General features: G+C 40.7%; 1 protein-coding gene across 5 annotated transcripts in view; it reads right to left on the reverse strand.

Annotated features, from left to right (window-relative positions):
- Positions 1 to 20947, reverse strand: part of SLX4IP (SLX4 interacting protein) — an 84091-nt gene that overhangs the window by 22454 nt on the left and 40690 nt on the right. For all 5 annotated transcript variants that reach the window (XM_074536573.1, XM_074536575.1, XM_074536576.1 and 2 more), the window contains 2 exons: positions 9907 to 9984; positions 7964 to 8052 (listed from right to left, as the gene is read on the reverse strand). In XM_074536573.1, the coding sequence (XP_074392674.1) occupies positions 7964 to 8052; positions 9907 to 9984 (167 nt within the window). The remainder of the gene's footprint in view (positions 1 to 7963; positions 8053 to 9906; positions 9985 to 20947) is intronic.

Genomic DNA, 20947 nt, shown 5'->3' on the forward strand with positions numbered 1-20947 from the left:
AGAACTGTTCAACCTTCCCACGACCTAGCAAAGAAGGCAAAATCAAACTCCTAGATCAGCACAGTCTTCATCATCTACTACCAAAATTCCCTTGAACGTGACACCACAGATTTTCAGTCCTGATGCTCAGGAGACCCTATGGTCTGCATTATTTAGTCCAAGCACTGGCCCAGTCTGTTACAAGCCCCTGTGATACACATTCCCCTTTCTCAAAGCACAAGGTGTGAACCCAAGTTTCTCACTCAATACATAAGTCCTGGCAATTGCAAACATTTCAAAGGTCCCCCAGGCATCACCAGATTAGTTTAAAGCACATGACTTCTATGAGGAAAATGCCCTCTTCCTTTTGAAGTATTTCGTCCAGATTTTAACTGTATTTCACATATAGGAGGAATCCCAGACTGTTCTGAGTGTTGGATATTCAAAGCTCTCTAAATTGGCATTTGAACACCCACTAAAGAAGAGAAAATAGAAGAATTCCTGCTGTAAATGGCAGAGAACAAATGAAATGTGATTCTTTCTAAAACTTAGAGCTGCAGGGGGGCCTTTTTATAAATCAGACCTATGTGTAACACAGGGAGCAAATACCCCATCACACTTTCTAAAGGCACAGAAGTGCTCCCAAAATAACTGATTTATTTACATACTGAGCAGCACGTGACACAGACTGTGTGCATTTGCTTGAAGGCAAGAACAGCTAAAATTAATGTTAAGTAATTGAGCTATTAATCATTCTGATTTTATAGACTGATGCTACAAGACTCAGATTCTATCTTCAGAGAAAGTGTCCACTGATAAGAAATGGAGGAATAGACAACAGCTTTTCAACCCAATTAACTTCTCTCAATGACACTAAAGAAAAATCTGAAACACAGTGACAATGAATTTTAAAGGAAACCACTTTTTTATAATCATGTATCTTCAGCCAGCCATTTCCATCAATTTTTAGGTTCCTGACTCCAGTAATTATGAAAGAGGATATGCATGCGAGACACACATTTCATACTTGAAAGGGATTTTTATAAAATAAGGGAATAGCAATTTGCTGTGGCACTTGACCCCTTTCTCCTGCTCACAAATCAAGAGAGAATACCTGAGGCAGGCCCTCCTGTAATCCTGTACTGCAGCTTTTCACAGGCTGGCATGAGGATCCTCTGTGTGCCACCCAAACCTCACTGGCTATGGGTCAGCCAGTGCAGATGTCCCTCAGCATCACCCACCAGCAACACTGAAGCAAACTGTGCATTTGCCCAGGCATAGCATGGGTTATATGACATAAGAGAATACTCCTTGGAGCACATGATGTGTACAGTGTGATTCAGATGCCCAACACCTGGATACTTACAGGAAAAAATCTGGAAACAAAAATACATCAATTTTATGCTCTTATGTTGTTTTTATGCAATTACAATATGCAGTAACACCCAGAGGAGATGTTGTAAAGAATATCTAATACTCTTGATTGCACTGATTACACAAACCCAAAATATGTAAAACAAGAATAGCACAGCTCAGGAAATAATTACTGTTCAACAGTGTAATGTTTTAGATTGGTTTCCAAAACCAACACCAGTACCACCACCCCGAAAACCCCCAAGACTTCTGAGCCCACACTGGGGATCTGTCCCTCCAAATAATTTCAAATAACTACAAATTGTTCAAAAATCCTGCCATGAACTTTACCATCATCTATTTCACTTCCCTCTTCAGTCAAGTTATGAACTTCCTATTAGTTCTAAGAGATTTCTGCTGAAGACTGAGGAACAGATTGCTCCTTGAAACAATTTTTTAAAATCCTGTAAAATATTTTTTGCCCAACAGGAATATCAAGAATTACTATCAAAACCTTAAGTAAGTTAATCCTTTTCAAATCCTAGAGCCCCCAAAATCTCACAGATGTACCACAGACAAATAAAACCTTGAGCTCCCTGCAGTTTAAGGTGAGCCCTGCCAGCCTCCCCCTGCCCCTCTGCCAGGGGGGCCCGTCCTCTCCAAGCCTGCAGAGAGGAAGGAGCAGAGAATCAAGTCAAATCCACTTGAAGCACCAGCATAAGCTGGGACAGCAGCAGTGAGAGGGGAGAGGAAAATGAGGGAGGTGAAAGGATGATGACAGATGATAATATCTTAAATAACCACAAGGCTTTGACAAATGGGATCTTGTGAACACTGCTAAGTAGTGAGATTTAAATCAACTGGAGGACTCATAAAAAGCAACTACCAAAATGAGTAAAAGATTACTCAATTTGTCCCTACTTTTTGAGGATTGCTTCATATGGAAATAATTTTTTACAACCTTAATCATTTATACTGCTGCTACAGGACCATCCATATTCCTGCTCTGCTTCACCTGATTTTGCATAATGAGGTACTCATTTATTGAGGATGTATTCCACTTACTTTTTGGATCTAAGGCAAAAAACATTACTTTTTATTTCATTCCATACATACTCTAATATTCTGTCTGCTTTTCAGATAAATAATGCCACAGAACAAAGTTTTCCAATCAATTCCTTGCAGCAATATCTTGGCCTTTTTCCAGCCGTCACACAGTTAATGCACTCAGCAGTTTGCATGAGCACAGCAATTGCTCTTTTCAGTGAAAATACTGTGCATTTATCAACAGATGATTTTCATTTGCAGCCCTAGTGCCTCTCTATCCAGCTCTGGGAGGTTTCTCTGAAATTCTCCAAAGCCTTCTCTGATCCTGACTAATTGAAATAATTGTGTCAGTTTTCATTTCATCATTTGTCCACTTCTCTGGATAGTTAATGCAGCAGACAGCTGCGAGACGTTCGCCATGCAGAAAATAAATCAGTTTGGAAGCTAAGAGAAGAAACTGCGACAAGTTCAGACAAATCTCACGGAGGCAATTCCCAGCACCAGCGCTCTCAGGTCTCCTCGCCGGCCTCCTGCAGGAGCTCCTGCCCCGCTCAGCGCTGGCAGCAGGGAGCACACACACACACACACACACACACACACACGGAGCCCAGCTGCTCCAGCCCCGGGACTGCGGTGCCCAGGAAGGTGAGGGGCAGGAACGCAGCCCTCTGGCAGCGCTGCTCAGGAGTGCCATCTGCAAGGAGAAGAGACAGACAGCCGGCACAAAAGGGAACACTGGAAAGCTGCTGCAGCTTTTTTATGACTGAGTCAAAGACTTCAGGAGCATTCCTGAGATGCACTTTCTCAGGGACAGCAGCCTAATGACTGAAGCTAATTGGAAGTTACACCAACAGTGAAAGGGAGGTCTCACCCTCACCCAACACGTGGTCCTGCCAAGGATCAACGCCCAAGGGATCTGACTGAAAGCGAACCACACAAACAACAAAAACCCAAACCAAAACCACCCATTGTTTACAGAGGGGTCCCTGGATGACCCCAGCACTGTTCAGCACTGAAGACAAGAATGCCCAGGGAAGCGAAGGTAGGAGGAGCACAGAACAGGAAGGATGAGTAAAAAAAAAAGTGACAGGAGCTTGAGGTGTCAAAAGTGAAAACTCACCCAAGCAATTCTTTGCCTGTTCTACTAATATGGAATTTGGCTAAAGTTCATTAGTCTGCAGTTTCCCCTCTCTACCTTTTTGAAAGCAGTAGTGAACCCTGTTCATATTTACCAACTACAGCTTAATGTTTTTCTCCTGTTTACTATAGTAACTGAAAATGATTCAGCACATTATCTAAAATCACAGAAAACTAGATTTTATAATTTTCAAAAAGGACAGTGACATTAAAAAGCCAGCAACAAGACAAATATTACAAGAAATGTAACATTAACATGTTGTGGATGTTACTTTCAAATTCAGGTAACTCTAGCTGCTACCTAAAGGTGGCTTCAGCTCCATTCATCCAAATCCTGGCTGCATGCTCCTGCAACATTTTTTTGCATCACAATTGGCAAGTGTGTGGGTACAGGATGAGTTGGTTCAATGAACTGACATGATGGAAAACTAATCCTCCAACAAAAAACAGAGAAACTTCACAAATAAATCGTTTTCTGCTAGGTCAAGTCAATGAACTAATTCATTCTCAGCTGAAGAATCACTCGGTCCATTGTACCCAGAAAGGAAAGGAATATGTGGCTGGATGTAGAGGGGATGTAGAGTGACCTTTTCAGTAGCAGCCCACCAGCACAGCAGCTTCACTGTAATATTTTATACACACATATAGATACACACACACTCCAAGATTTATACTTACAGTGTGAACTGTGCAATTCTATTTCACAGCATTTCCTTCTTCCCCTACCCAATCTGATATCACTTAAAAATAAGTCTTAAATGCTTTAAAGATAACTAAATTCCACATAAAGTCCTATACTAATCTTTACAAATTGCTGCTATCTGAAGTTTTCATTCTGCATTCCAATAGACACACTATTCCAGCATACACTCCAGTGGGACAGATCTGTTAATTACACATAAGTTTCATGTTTGCATGAAAGAACCAGAAGCCTCTTCCCAGTACAATCAAAACCCAAGCAAACCCTTGGCTAAGGCTCTCAGGAGTTTTAACAATGAGAATTCTCTAATGCTCCTGAAAAGTATTACAATGACACAATCTATAAGTCATATATATATGCATGAAGAAGATGAAATAGGCTTTTTCCCTGCTGGGGATTTAAAAAAGCACTGGGCACATCTTTAGCACTTTTTTCTCCATGTGTACCTGTGAAGGGGTTTTTTTGGCTAGTTTGGTTTTTAAAGTGCAATATTCTGCTGGAATAGAATTGTTATTTTTGTCTAATATTCTCTGTAACTTAACAAGCTCAGTGGAAAACCTGAGACCTTTTTCATAAAGACAATCTTCTACTCCTCACTTTCTTTTCTGATTTTACTGAAACAGTAATTTCAAATTTCCACTTTAATACCATCTTTAGCTTAACCTCCTTCATGCTTTCCCTAGAAGTGCTTCCTCTCATAGATTCTGGTATAAAGCCAATGTGGTTATCAATGAATACTCCATTGTTTGCACATTTTCAAATGCCCACAAGTCTTCCACCCATTTCCATTCCCACTGTTTCCCCAGATAACCCATTTCAAATTTTCCATTATAGCTCCCTACATAATAATAATCAAGAAAATGTCGTCACTGACAAAGATGGCTAATCTCTCCAGAGCTCTTATATATTTCCTTGGGTTTCCTCTTTTGCCATGTTCCCAAAACTGTCTTCTTTTTCAAGATAAAACTATTCAAGATAACAAACATAGTTTGGTAAAACAGGAAACAATGGTTTTATGTTTAAACTTAGCATTAATCACTCAGCCTATTCTTCCATCTTTTCCTCAAGACTTCCAATTTGCTTATGTAATTTCAATAACTTGCTATATTGTTTCTTTACTAGAGATTTCCCTTCCTCCAAAACGCTATTACTGCCTGCAGCCTGTGTCTTAAACTTAACCACAGACACACCCGTTTATAAATACACCCTAGAAAATTACATATCGATAGATTTTCTTCTGTTTTATTTCATCCCTGCTCCTTAGAGGTGCTCTCAAATATTTTATTAGTTTATGCTTAAAGCTAATTTGACAGAGACTGTCTAATCCACCCTTAGTCTTACATGAGGCATCACAGAAGGATTAAAATTGGTTCTCCCAGCAACTGATGCTGAGGTTTGTGCTTGTGAATATCTCAAAAGCAATCTAATTATGATCTTTCCTGAGGTGCAGGACAAAGATTTCATTTCACAGCTGGATACATCCCCTGAAACTCGTTGTTTAAGCACAGCCTATTTCGGAGGTACACAGAACAGCCTAAAAGGCAGGGAAGAGGCAAAGAATGAAGGGCTGAAGACAGGTGAAGGAGCAGAGCTCTGGTCAGCGAAGGAAACATGCACCAGGCTGACATAAAACTGGTGCCCAGTAATGGGAAAGGGGAACACTTAGCCTGATTTGCCCTGACAGAGCTCAGGAATGAAAGCTTGACCCAGACCATAAACCAGCATAAAAAGTTAAAAAAACCACATAATCACTAAGTCTTGACTAGGTCAATCACAGTCACAGCAACAAAGGAAAGTGTCAAAGTCTCCATTAATGTATACTTAACTGCATTTGTAAAACACAAACAGGCCCTCAATTCCAAGGGTGCCAGCTGATTAAAGGTTTAAAAGAACTTGCATCCAACACTGTGGCATTATTCAAACCCAAACAACATGGAGAAGAAAACAAAACACAGCCTCATTTTCAGCCCATGACAGACTCTGCAGAGTGTATCAACAGAAAGGTCTTCTGGGTGGTCTTTTGTAGGGCAGAGTTTAGAATTCCAGCCTACTCACGGCTCAACTGCATGGAGAAAAGCAGACACACACAAAGTGCAGATTCTCTGCCTTTCTTTTGCAGTGCCAAAAACTTGAAAAACTCTCAGTGGCAATCAAACACTCCCCCAGTTTGGCAAAGTACTCAGCTGGAGTATATGACAAATCTGGTCCTAATGTACATTAGGAACCCTGGAACAACAAAACACTCTGGAGTGGACCCTTTAAGTGAGAGTGGTAAGAATTAAACAGATGCTCCAAAATATTTGCTGAGGGTCTGCTCCCATCTTGCCAAGTTCTTCAAAACAGGCAAGATGCTTAGGGCTAACTTTCTTTTACTCCCTCCTACCAGCACGCTGCACTGCCCATCCCAGCCAGGGCTGTGCACACACACTGCATCTGTAAGCAAAGCAAACTCCCAAGACTTTATTGTTGATTAGGCTATCAGCTCACTAAGAGATATTTGTTTTCTTTTAAAATATAAAAGTGTTTAAACTTGCCTTTTAAACAAAAAGCAGTTTCCACAGTTCAAGATCCAATTTTGAAATAGTAAAGCTCAAGTCCGTAACACTGAATTTTTAAATTTGCCTTCTCGTTCCCACACAAAATCACTTGAAAAACTAAAGAAAACTTCTCAACTCTTATTTTACGGAAAGATGAAAAATACCAAATGAGGGAATTGGATATTTCATAAGAGTTACTTAAGCAATAAGAAACCCCATAATTATTACTCAGTCAAAATGCAGAGATAGCATTTTCTACTTCAAGCATTAAGTAGTTTTCAAGACAATACTGAAAAAGTAATAATTTTCCAAAGAGCAAAGTACTTCTAGAGCAGGGAGATCTTTTTTCTGAGAGTGCCAAAAACATTTGCTTGATTCTTTGACACTTAAGGCTATGTACCAAGCTAGGAATCGAAACAAGAAAATCTGCATTTAGCATTACAAATATGAACACCCTGGCTGGTATTGGAAAAAAAAAATGAGTTGAATGAGTAAAAGAAAACACGTTTTTCCAAGGGTCAAATACACATTAATACATGTAAGATCAACTCCTAAAACCCACCCAGACCTTGGGGTGTAACTGTGACCCTCAGCGAGGGGCACAGAGCGGCACCTGGGCCCGTGTGAGCACTCCTGAGACAGCAGCACTTAACTGCAGGATGAAATCCAGAAGCCTTTGACCCTGATGAAGCCTTCAGGATGAAATATTTAAGGAGAATTGCTTATGGTATTTAACCACACACCAGTGCCTTTTCCTCCATAACTGTTTGGGGATTTTTTTCCCAGCAGGGCCAGGACTGATCTGCTTGAGTTGCTGTGCAGAACAAGTGCTAAGAAAACATACAAGAACCCGTGGACGTTACTAACAGCTACATCAGAATTTTGGAAAGTAAAATGTTACAAGGACAAAATATAAAGGGAAAAAGATCCTTAAATCAAGGTGCTAAAATCATATCCAGCTTTCTAAACACGTGGTCTCCAAGACTTATAAGGCTCAGAAAATGCTGAGCTTTCAAAATTTCCATTTTTGCCTGCATTTAGGCTCATTTCAGGATGCCCTTTTGAATACTTTGGCTCAACTGTTCATGCGACTTTCTAGTGCCAAGATGATAGTAACAAATACTTGCATAACTACATCTATCTATATATATAAATATTTGCTTAATTTCTGTTAAAAACCCCAAAATTTATAGAACAGTTTTGTACCTACCAATCCACCATTGTCACATGTCCAAGCACTTGGATCAAAGTCAAGTTTACTGACACAAACGATAAATTTCTCTGGAAACACACGGAGCTCTACACAAAAATAATTGAAAAGAGGATTACAAAAGTCATAACCACTTTCAAACCCACTCGCAACAACACACATGTTCTTTTAGTACACAAAATTACTTGCTTTTTTAATTGCACACTAACTCAATGCACCTCTCTAGCTTCTCACCTACTCTCTTCTACATGCCACCCCTCCTTTTGCTTTGTTTTTATAAAGCATTCCAAAAAATCAATAAGTGGAATACATGGAGTTCTCAAGAGGACGGTCACGGCTGCACATCAGTCACCTGCACCCCTGGACAGGAAGCCCAGACAGACCCAACAGACAAACCACTTAACAAGGATTCCTTCTGTGCTGCTCTGTGATGAGTCTTCCATCACAAAAGCTGCACACTAGGTTTGCAGCCCACAACAGCATTCAGCCAGGGCTTGGCACCGAACCTCAGCGTAAGGCCAGGGCACAGAGCTTCACACTCTGCCTACAGGCATTTCTGAAGTCATTAACCAAGGTGGTTAACTACTACTGAATTACACATTTTACTCACAATCACATGGATTGTTATGAACACAATAAAGTTTCTGTTTACAAAGGATTAAAAATTGAAGGTTCTCAGATTAGAACAGATGAGACAAAGCTTTATTCAGTACCTGGCAATGCTATGGGAAGAGCACAGCTGGATATTTTCTTGTTTACATATGGAATTATTTCCAGATTAGTATCCTCATATTTTCAGGTCAGTTTTTTTTTTTGTTGTTGTGGTTGCTAGGTTTTGTTTTTATAAAAACAGAATTAAAATATTTTAAAGTTTGTTGTATTTCAGAATGAAGCCATTACACTCTGTTTTTGTGGGACAAGAAAGAGACAAGGCTTGCAGAAATAAACTTATGAGATTGATCTCACAGATGTGAAGAATTGGAGAATTGAAGAGTAGGCCAAGTTGCTTCCAGTAAAATGCTTTTATTTCTACATTTTATAACAATCTCATCTGCTGGTTAGCAAAATGCAGGTATCTTTAGGTATTCATTGATGCTTTAGAACAGTTCAGATTTAACAGACAGCAAACGGTGTTGAGATTCCAATGCAGAAACTCTGAAATTCTAATCTAATAAGACAAGTTTGATGAAATATTTAAAGTCAACAGTGATCTCTTCAGCCAATATAGACTTAGAATATAACCAGCTGGCATTTGAAGACAGATTTAAAGATTTATGAATACCATGAATCCCTATAAAAACAATAAACAATTTTCAAATATCCATTCAATTATTCAGTATTGTTAAGGACTTGGGTGTTTTTGTTTAATGCCAAGAGGACAGAGCAGAGGGCAGTGATCACTGCAGCTGCTCTGCGTTGGTGCTGGCAGGAGAGCACTGATCTCCCCCCCTCCCAGAGCATCCCGGCTGGAGAGAGCCCGCAGAGCTCAGGCTCCTCAGGGCTGTCCGGGTGCGTGGGCAAGGCCAGCCGCTCCTGCATGCACTTGTACTGCCTGCTGATGTCACAGGGCACTCCAGCAAGAACGGAGTGATTCATGCTGCAGCCTCTGCTTGATTCACCCTGCACAGACTCGGGAAAATGCTGAGTCCCGTCATACTCACAGAATTTGGTGAGCCTTAGCTGATTACCCTGGGGCAAGGCATGCACAAATTTAAAATTAAGTTAAAAAAAAAAAAAAATCTTATCTCAAGAAACACTTCTCTTTTTATTTTTTTTCATGTTTTCAGGAAATCATCTTTTTAAAATGCCCACCAAAAAAACCCCACCAAAAAACCCAAGCTCTGAAAACAATTTTGATTTAAGTAGATGAAAATCTGACAGTGTCTTAGTTATGCTCCCATTCTTTCTCCTCTAAGTAAGTCTGTAAGAAACTGATTTCTTACCTCGATAACGTTTCCCTAGAGCACAACGGAGATTAACCCATCTCTTCATAAAGTAGGCAGTAATGTGCAAACTGTTGGCTGCAACATAAAACAAAGGGATAATAGTAAGTGTAAGGGTATCTCGGGCATTCTGGTCTCAAAGTGTTGCACATCTGAGAGAAAGCAGCTCAATGATACAAAGGAAAAAGTAATTTTAATGGAATATTTTTCAAAATAAAGTGCTGAACTCCATACTGAAATCTCAAGAAATTATTGCCTGAAACAGGGCAAAAATCTAGACAAATTAACAACCACCAAGTAGTGGAACCCAACCTCAGAAAGTAAATTAATTAATTGATCAGAGGTGTCATTTGATTAATAGTGTGGTGTCATGGTCACTTAATAGTGCGGTGTCATGCTTTCAGCTACATTCTGCAGGAACACTGCAGATATCCATTCACTTAAGCACCGTCTAGGGGAAGGTGACAGACCAGGTAGGGAAAATAAAAAAAGGTAACTACAAAGAAACCCAAGCATCAAAGGGCTCAATTCCACAGTTCCACTGAATGAGGTGAGAAATGGCCACATTTGAACTCTTCAGTACGTACAGCAGCCCGAGCTGGCCTGGCTGACTCAGCCGTACCTGTAACCTCCAGAGGCTTTTTCACTTTCTACTCCCAAGAATGACAGAAATCCTTGTGCATCAGCGGTGTAGGAAATGGACAGAACAGACTCTGCTATGGCTGAGAGACTATTAGGACATCAGCTTTTACTTTTGTTCTACTTCAGTTCCCAAATGACCCTGGTAAATCAGTTAGCACTTCATTCATGAAGGTATTTAGCAGCCTGACTCCCACCGAAAGTACAAAACCTGACATCTGTGACTCATCCTCCCCAGTCTCCCCGTGCACCTCACTGAAATCAAACCGTGAAAGAGGGATGGTGATACTTCCCCTCACTTGGATGGGGTCTGCAACACTTAAATTATTGATGCTCTGAAGACAGTCAGGCACCCTAGGTGCAATTAGCACAGATAAGTTAGAATTTGAAGTGCTACTGCTGTTTTTATAATCTAACCATTTAAAAAGAAGGAAAGCTTGCTTGTTCCAGTCTCAATCCCTACAGAGCAAGTGCCAAGGCATGCCTTATTTCTAAGTATAAATGCACGTCCTCCTGAAGGGCTCCCCTCTCTTCTACAAGATCTTCTGGAGCTCACCATGGAGTGCCCTTGAGCCTCGGCTCTCATTAACAACTACAGTTATCAATCACAATCAATCCCTTTGAAATTTATCAGCCATCTTTTTTCCCTCCCCTCAGGAAGACACCCAAAATTTGACTTCCTTTTAGAGATCGAGTCAAGATGCAACAAGTTGAACCATCCCTTAAAAATGATGAGCACCAGAGAAAAATTTGGATGCAATCCACCACCTTTATTAACTGTTTACTTAAAAGAACAATTAAGGAAAATTACTCCAGTTTGGCATCCACAATTCTTTATCACTGCTAGTAGGCTTAGTCAAATCAAAGAATTTGCCCTGTATATAAATAAGTTATTAGTGTGATAACAACATATGCCATTGTGACCTTGGAAAGCTGAGAAAGTAGCATTCCTAAAAGTACAGCTTGGAAGACAAATCTTCAGACAGTATATATTAAAAGTTTTTCTTTCCACCTCCATTTGTTGGCAATAATCCACATATTTTGGGTTTTTTGTGAAAGGCATCTAAAGTGAAAAAAGTGTGAATCTTTGTTTTTCACAGGAAAAGCTGGATGCTTCTTTCTTGAAATTCTTTTATAGATCAGTGACATCTATATCTGTTTATTTTACTTGCTGTCCTGGTATTCTCTGAGAGGCTAAGTGTTTAATCACATGTACTTGACTGAAAAAAGTTTCAAATTCTCCTTAGAGGTCCTTGATTCAGCCAGCTACTGTTATGTGGAAGAGAACACCTACCTCAGATCTGACAAAATTAATAATTATGTAAGAGATCAAGACACCTCTACAAACTATTTTTGCAGCATCAGCTCAAGTCTGAAAGTCTTATAAAGCCTTCACAGGGAATTGCACCTGAGCTGATAAGCTCAGCCCAGAGGGACTAACACTAAAAAATCATTTTAGTTTCCATGATTATTTAATACTTTGCTGAAAAGGCCTGAACAGATATTTGCTGTTACTTGTTGCTAAGCCTGAGAAAATATTAAGATGCACTACATTTAAGATACCAGCACTTTGAAAGTATCACACAGCTACGCTCATTAAATGTTCTGAAACCCTCTTGCACATGACATATGATCTACTCTGTAGTCAGCTGGAGTTTGAAAACTCCCCCAGTCCTAAAGCTGTCAGAGTTACTGCAGAACTATAAAAATGGTTATGTCCTCTTTCAGCTTCCCTCTGGGGAAATATACTATCCAATTAACTATTCTGCTTCATGAAGAAAGAAACTTAAAATTAAGACCCACAAGAAAACCTTCTTCTCCAAGAAGTCCATAGGCTCGCAGCTTTTCAAGGTTTCTACACAGTTACCCAGCATGAGTTTACATCTGTTTGTAATCTCATGGAAGAACAGACCAACTGATACATACCAAATGCTCCATCACTAACTTCTTTTGAGCACAACACACAAGTCTGAACCTCAAGCTACAATTCTTCTTCCAGTAATGTAGAAAGTTCACACATCCTGGGCTCAGCAACTGCACCTAGCTGATCCCATCTTCAATTTCCTCTTCACCATTCAACACAAGGCTCCCTTTGTGGATTACCAGCACACAGGCAGAAATAGAATTGTATTTAGTGTCTCGAAGTTTTGTTTTTGTTTCAAAACTGGGCACTCTAAATCATCAGATCCAGGGTCAAAAACAAAACAGAAAAACAAAACCAACCAAAGAAACCAACCCCAAGGAAATAAAGAGACCCTGAACCACAAAAGGAGACTGCATGAAGTGGTTGCAGCTGAAACAGGCAGCAGTGAGCACTGCCTTTGCAGGGCACAGGACTTTGCCCTGCGTGCTGTACTGCAGAGTGCCAAGGCAGCGAGGGAGCACCAGAGCCAGCCGTGCCCAGGAGTGCCTGCAGCGCCCGCTTTGCAGGGAGCCCCCCAGGCTGCCCGACGGCTGTGTGCCCGTGCAGCGCTGGGAGGCCCTGCCAGGCTCTGCTGCACCTTCCCTGGGAGGGAGCCTGGGAAAATGCCTCGGAGCTGGGAGTTATCTGCACCACCTGGCACCTGTCTGGCTTCCTGCTCCACTCCAGGCTTGGCCAAAGCCTAAGGCCAACTGCCCCAAAACGCTTCCCCCGCTGACACGCACCCATTTCTCATCACACACTATTTTTATGTCATACCTATTTTCTCTCCCAGCCTAGACACTTCCCATTTTTGAAAGGTTGTTGTGGATTAGGACTGACTCTGCTTTGGAAAGTAACAACAAAGTAAATCATTACAACACACATATTAAAAATATAAAAGGATAAATTTCTAGTGTTACAATGTAAAAGCAAATACATGGGTGCATTAGACTTTCTAAAACACTAACTGCACATTAAAAGAAAAAATCTACATTCAGTTGATGCTTGATTAATTTTTCCACACAGATTAGGCTATACCAGTAATAATGTTTACAGTATATAGAGCTTTTCATCTTCAAAGTGCTCTACAGACATATTATTACACTGCCTTTTAGCACTCATATTTCTCCACTTAAAATTATTCACCACAGAATCAAAAGTCCTGATTGTTTGTAAACAAAACAAAAAAAGGAACATTTCATTCTAAACCTACTGTTAATTGAGAAGCTTTCCTTCCCAAAAATGTCCAACTCCATACCATGTGCTGCAGAGTAGGCTGCCATTTCTAATTTAGCAGAGATTCAAATGAAATATTGGCATTGAAGTTTAAAGGCAAGTCTAAGACGGGCAGCAGATGCGTGACATCACATACAAAAAGCTGCTGAGATTTCCAAAGCCTTTTCTGGAATCCACTTGATATTCTTTAAACAAGTAGCATCTTCTCCAAGTTCAAAGTTTTATACAGCAAAGAATAGTCTTCAAAACAACTGAAACATGTCAGGATGACATCCATTCTTTCCATACAGCCTGCTCAAAGAAGATGGAAGAATCCTTCCTGCTATCAGAACCTGGATAGCCTAGACACAACCCACTGCCTAAACCATTCAGAGTATGAGCCACAAACTGCAAAACCGGCCCGAGTAGTTTTGAGAAATCCTATAGCAGGGTTGTAGGGGTCTCCTCTAGCAGGAGAGGTGTGGAATTCACTGCAAAATCAGAACTATCCTGGCCAAACTGGATCCAGGACAAGGCATTTCTCAGGCTGGCTGTCAGTGCAGTTCTGGAGGAAAGAATAAGGAAAAGCACATCTGAGACCATCTGGCTGCAAGATGAGTAATGCCTCTGATGGAGGTCCTGGGAACACACCAGCTCTGAAGGAAAAAGACCATCTTCCCCTCACTAATACTTAGAGATGGAGAGGAAGGCTGATCCATTCCTGGAAAATCCATAGCCATCCATAATGTATGAGCAGTAACAGCCAGCAGCACCTGCCAAGGCATTCAAGCAGAGAGATGCAGAGCCATTGATTCAATGGTCAGTGCACCTTTGCCACAGCAACCGTTTTCTAACAGGACACAAGATTTCACTTAGCCCTTTTGTTGATCTCAGACTCAATAACCACATTATTAATTGCACATGATGGGCACAAACTGAAAGCTATTTAGGAATGCTCGCTGTTTTGAACATCTAAACTGTATTCCAGAAAAAGCCACGTGCCTGGACTTCTTTAACCACTGGAATGAGCACAACAACCAAGAGAAAGGCTGAGAAAGGCATCTGTTGTTACCAGCCAAAAGGCAGAGGGAGCTGGAACACAAAGCTGTGGTAAGCACTGTCTGAGCAGTCTGCAGCCCAGGAGAAGCCCAAGTCCCCTCCAAGTGCCTGGACTGCGATGGGGTTCAGTTCCACAGGCTGGTGCCACCTCTGCACATCAGGAGGAGTCTGTCCCACACACTGGCCAGACACAGCTCTACCCAAATGGCCCAACCCCTCCCATCACTGAACTCCTCACAGTGAGAAAAGGAGGCAGGCTCTGGCTCAAATGAGACACAGACACTGTGATGGACCCCAGTTTGACTCACAGCACGCTAGGGAATGCATAATACAGCACAAAGTATGTCCTTTCAGCCTGGCTCTGTGGTTTTTCCTTGAAGAAATCCATGAGCTGAAGGAAACTTTTTGATGCCATGAACTACTTGAAATGGAGGATTTTGTATTTTAAGGGTGAGGAATCTCTACAAAACAAGGTCTCTTCAAGCACAAAAACTCAACCAAAATGTGGAAATGAGCCTCTTGGAATTTATCAGACATGACTGGTTCCCCTTAGTGGTCATGAGAACAGCAAAATCACTGGTGCCAATATTAGGATGCTGAAGGATTTTCAAATAAAGTCAATCAAACCTTTCACAGGTCTCCAGGTACCATTTTTTCCCCTGGCAAGAGGAAATAACTTCTGCAAAACTTTTACCCCCAAGAGGAAAGGGTTTTAACCCTAAAGCTCCCACAGCTGCCAAGACTTTAATCTTCCACCAATAACAAGGTCTCTAGGCAAGGGTCACTGGAAATGTCAGGAGTATATTCTATCACAGGGCTACAGCACCTCTGGGCTTGGTGAAAAAGCCCAACACCACCACCGGAGACACGATGGGAGAGAATGAGAGGGAAAGACCAACCTGGAGCAGGTATATTCAGCAGAACTTTAAAGCAGTAGCTTAAACATGAAAACATTGTTTCTTCAAAGGCCTTGATATATAGCTACATTTTTTTATTTTTATTTTTGGGATTCCTGTTAGGATATCCCAGTGGAGCTAAGAGGTAGATGTTGATGGTCATAACTCCTCTCCTAGCCTAACATCTAGAGGACACTTCAAAAGAACATGACTTCTAAGAGACATGTGTGGACTTGAACCTGCAGTTTCATGCTGTTGTCTGAATAAAGCAAGCTGTGCCAGAGGTTCACAGGTTTTTGTCTTTTCACACAACAGACTCTTGTTAGATTTGCAACAACTCAGAACAGAAGGAAATTCTGGGGCATAGCAAATAGGTGAAAGTACCACAATAGAGCCTTCTGTATTTTGTCTTTTTAAATGCTGGCAAACAGACCCTAACTAAGTCAGCTGCTGAAAGGCTCTATTTCCAAAAAAATCTGCATGTCCTTTGGCTCTCACAAGCTTTGATGCAAAGAGGATACCACTAAAAGAGACCAAGAGCAGCCATGATTGGGAGCATCTGCCTGCTGCCATCAGCTCAGCTCTGGTTCTGGTGCGAGAGAGAGCTGGAGACTGATTGCCAATGGTTTGTACTAAACCACTCATTTTAGCTCACTCAAGAGCATGGTGTTATAGGGGACCACCTGAATGGCACAGCTCAGCAGCCTCCATTTCTGACATCACCTTAACAGATGCCAGGCGCAAAGAACAGAAGTACACAGAGCATCCTCTTCCTCAAAACTAAATAGCAAATTTAAGGTCTTTTATGCAAAAGACAAACTCCACAATCCTCTCTTTTGCATTGGCAAGAAAACTGCAGACAAAAGACAGGCATTGCCCATACCCTATGACCCATATATGTGCACATATTAAACCCCCACAAAACTAAGTATCTTAATTAAAGGAATAAGAGAAAGATACTCCATAAACAAATACAGAACTGTCATCTAATATTCTCTGTAAAGTAACTTTTGGCATTTAAACATGGGTTTGTACAGTGAATATGGAATGTTTCTCCCTGAATATGTGTAATTTGCCGTGCATTAGATCATCTCTGATCTGTCTGAAACTGATGGATGCACCAAGTTCTAATCCCACAACCCAATCACGATTACATTGAACTTTTTTCCTCACATTTTCAAGGAGAAGTCTTTATTATTTGCTCCACTACTAAATTTTTATTTAACTATCTCCTTTTTTTACTAAATTAGGCATGGGCCCTGCAAAGCTTTGTGGGGTTAGTTTTGTTTATGGTCTGCCACTGTGCCTTTGTAGTCCACAGAAACACTTTGTGTTTAGTAACCACAACATACCTGGTACTCAGTGGTGAATCAAACACCCAGAATTGCTCTCACCAAACTACTAACACAGAGAATAGAGCCATAATTTTTCTCAGGATTTTTCCCTCCAACTCTAGCTGGACAGATTCCCTTAAAGACTTATAAAAATTTTCCAAATATGAATAAACCCACAAAAATGTTTGCAATTTTAAAAGCTGTAATTTCTACCTTGGTCATATGATAATGAAACTTAAGAACAAAGGAGAGTATTATTGTGTAATATGGTAGCATGGAAAGTTTAAAAGAAATTCCTACTCATATTTAACAGTGAAATTATACCTCCGATTACTTCCAGTTAAAATGAAAATAAAAAGGACTTCAATGCTCAATACATGCCTGCAACCATTTTTTTTTTCTTAAAATATCATGATGATTTTTCTTGTGCTGTTGATTGCTTGCAGACTTTCAATGAGACTCTTAGGTAGGGTAAGGGTTAAAGATGTATAAAAGAGATTTTCTCACAGTTTAGAGAGAGCAAAACAACACATTTAGGAAGCCAGACAGCTAAAAGGTCAAAGCGTTACACTTCCAGGTCAAACTTCTGGTTGCAATTAAGTAAATTCCTCTGACCGTTTCTAGGGAATTCACATTTCTTTCAGGTTTTATTTCAAATCTCTATTCTTTCTTGCTTACATTTTAACCAAAACAATATTGCTCTCTTTAGAAGCATTTAATAAAGAGCACTTTTTTTCAAAAGGAACCCAATAGTTAATTTCAAGGTAAGAATCAATCCCTTTCTTGTCACCTCATTTAATGTACAGATGAATTAAAGGCAAAAGACTATTAAACCTAGTTAATTTTTAGAATCACAACATGTCAACCAAAACAGCGAGCACTCCAAAAACCCCAGACCTATGTAGCGCTAGTGCTTGGTGCTAAAGCAGGTCCCTGAGCTGCACCCCGAGAATCCACCCTGCGCGTTCCTGAGGCCAAGGGACGGGAGCAGCTTGGACCCTGCAGAGAGCACACACAAAGAGCACTCCGAGAGGGAGCCATGTGGCAGAGAGGAGTAAGGCAGTCGAGTCACAAACAGTGCTCAGGGACAGATTTTCAAATTGGCTTCATGTGCCCTCCAAAAATGCTGAATTCCCACTTGGAACAAGCATGCCAAGGGCTCTTTCCAAGGGTATGTTCCCTGGCCTAGATGAGAGTCACTTTGATATTCTCAGGTGAGTATCAAATCAGAAATTAAAGGTGGGGTTCATCTTGCCTAACTTGAAACACCTGCATCAAACTAGTACCCTAAACTTCATTTTTAACTGATAGAGATAAATTACCTATTAACTTCCAGCCAACTCTGAGAAACTGAGACACACCACTCCACTTTGTAAAGACACATGATTAATGGATGCTGATTTTTTGCCTAACTATAGAAAGAAAACTCCAAAGATAAACTTTAAATTTGCATAAATATCTGTGTCATTGCATAAACTGTAGTCCTAGCAGCAAAATCCCTCTGCAGAAATATTTGGATGATGAAGACCTTTATAGCTCATATAGGTATGTAAGAGAGTAATTGTTTGTGCATGGTTTTTTTTTTTTTTTTGCACACACACATAACTAGGACTTATTTTCATACTATTTTTTCTTCTCATAAAATGAAAAAAATCATATGGGAAGAAGAGACAAATGGAAATGAGATGAAAGCAAGAGAAAGTGATACAATGCATTAAGGCAGAGAGTATTTTAAGGCTAGAGATCAAGACTGTTTTCAAAACCAACACCAAATTCTTCTTTTTCACAAGAATACACGGAATTAAACAAGTGTCCTGTTGCTTTTTTCAATCCAATACTACCGATACAAACCACTTTATTAAGGACATCTTTAAATAAGTGTGACATTTCGTGAGGAGCTGCCACCGGGGAAGAAGCAAAATATGGAGAACACACTGAAGCCAGCTGGTGCTGCGGCTGCAAATATCCCCCGTGAAGCAGGGCCAGGCCCTGCTGAGGCCTCTGCCAGTCTCAGTGTCACCCCAGGAGAGCCTTCCAAAGGCACAGGCCCGAGTCCAGGCGCTCCTCCAGCCTCTGCCTGGGTGGGGCTCAGCTGCAGAGGGGCACAATAGCGAGGAAGGCCACACAGGGAAGAGCAAAGGCCACTGCAGCCAAACACCTACAAGGGGACCCTGAAACACAGGGGCCAAGTGCACGTGGTCACCTCCCTGACACCCTGCCAGGCTCCAAGGCCTCTGAGCTCAGGCCTTCAGTGCACCACAGGAGATTCCATCCCCTCCCTGGAACACCCTCCCATGTTGCTGTGGATGCAGTGCAAGCCTTTATCATATCTGTTATCCTTTGGCAAAGAGCTCCCCAACCCTCCTAACTACCACAGCATTTCCATTCATTTGATACGCCCTTGCTCTCAAACTGGAAGGGAATGAGACAAGAAAATATTTCATAAATCTTGGTTGTATTCCCCATAATTGATATATTTTCCAGGCTGAAGAGTCCAGGCACATGTAACTGTCCCCTGTATTGCATTTCCCCATCCTCGATCATCTCTGTTGCCCTTCTTGGCATTTTTCCCAATTTTACTACAATCTAAGGTAAGATAGGAAAAAAAAATCACAAAAAAAGAAAACACTCAAAGAGCGTGTGAGTATGGACATTTCTTTAGTTCTTGTCAAATGGCCATTACCCTGAGGAAAGGACAAAATGACAAAAACAAGAGTTCAGATATATAACTTTGACCTTCTAGAAGAAGAATGCTTTAGTGAAAAGCAGATACCCTTATTCCCCATTATCTAGCTGTAAAAAATGGGGGGTGGGGTGAGGGAGTAATCTAAAGCAAAACCAGGAAATATTAGGTACAAGATACTAATCAAAACATTTTTCATAAGTTATTGCATAAGTTACTGCATACTTCAGGGAGCTCTCTTGTCACAGACAGATGAATGTAAGTTTAAAGTTCACACAGATCTGCAGGACTTGGCCACAAATCATAAATTAGTCCATTGCAGAGAAGCTGCAATGTAATTCTTTTGAGAGACAGATATTACAATGTGCAACTCCAAATCTCAAAGTTCATAGCAAAGACTCCTCCCCAGACCCCTATGGCAGCACCCATCGAAATGCTGTAAAGCTGCTGTTCAAGCAAGGGCCAGTGAAAAGATTTTAATTCAGACCCAACCAAACAGTTTCACAGCAGAGGAGGGTGAGTTAACAGCTGGGAGGGTGGGAATAAATCAGTTTTGCTGTTACAGGATTACAATGTGGGACATACCCTACGAGCATTTCCCACAATTCATGTCCTACAGCAATAGTGAACACTCCTAAAGCAAACTGGGGCAGTCTGAAAAGGGTGTTTCCCTTAAAAACATCATAATGTTCAAATTAAAATGCAAGGCCAAAAGAGTTTGGAATATTTGCCATCATGATTTATTGTATATTTTTTGTGTGCTTGCAGGAGCCAAAAAAATTGTTTCATAAGCAAGAGAAATGTATTTTCTTACGAAATTGCATCTTATGCGTTTTTCTTTATACTAAATAAGACATGAACTTTGACTCCAGATCTTTGTAAGGCTGAACTACTCATAACAGCTATTGTCCCTCTTCCAGTTTCTCATTTTAGTAAGCTTGTCACAACTTAATATCTGAGAATTTCAAGTCTGAGATGTCTACCTGTTAATAAAGTACAGTCACATTTGTAAAAAGCAACTGGGTCAAAAGATGGACTCAGGAAACATGATCACAGCAAGCCCCATTTCATGAGAGAAGAAAGTTAAAAATATATTAAAAAGTACACAGAGTCCCAGGGAAAGCAGATAAAATCAAGCTGGGAGCTCACTGTGCCATGTGACAGCATGCTCTCTAATTATTTTCACTGTAGAAGAGACTGTACAATAAAAAGATCTGAAATCAGAGCAAAAATGTCCCACCCTCAAGCCAAGAAAAACAGCAAGGATGCTAGGGAAGGAATGAGAGTAGGTCTGAATATTACTTGTAGGAAA

The sequence above is a fragment of the Zonotrichia albicollis genome, chromosome 3 (genome assembly GCF_047830755.1).
Source record: "Zonotrichia albicollis isolate bZonAlb1 chromosome 3, bZonAlb1.hap1, whole genome shotgun sequence".
NCBI classification, from domain to species: Eukaryota; Metazoa; Chordata; class Aves; order Passeriformes; family Passerellidae; genus Zonotrichia; species Zonotrichia albicollis.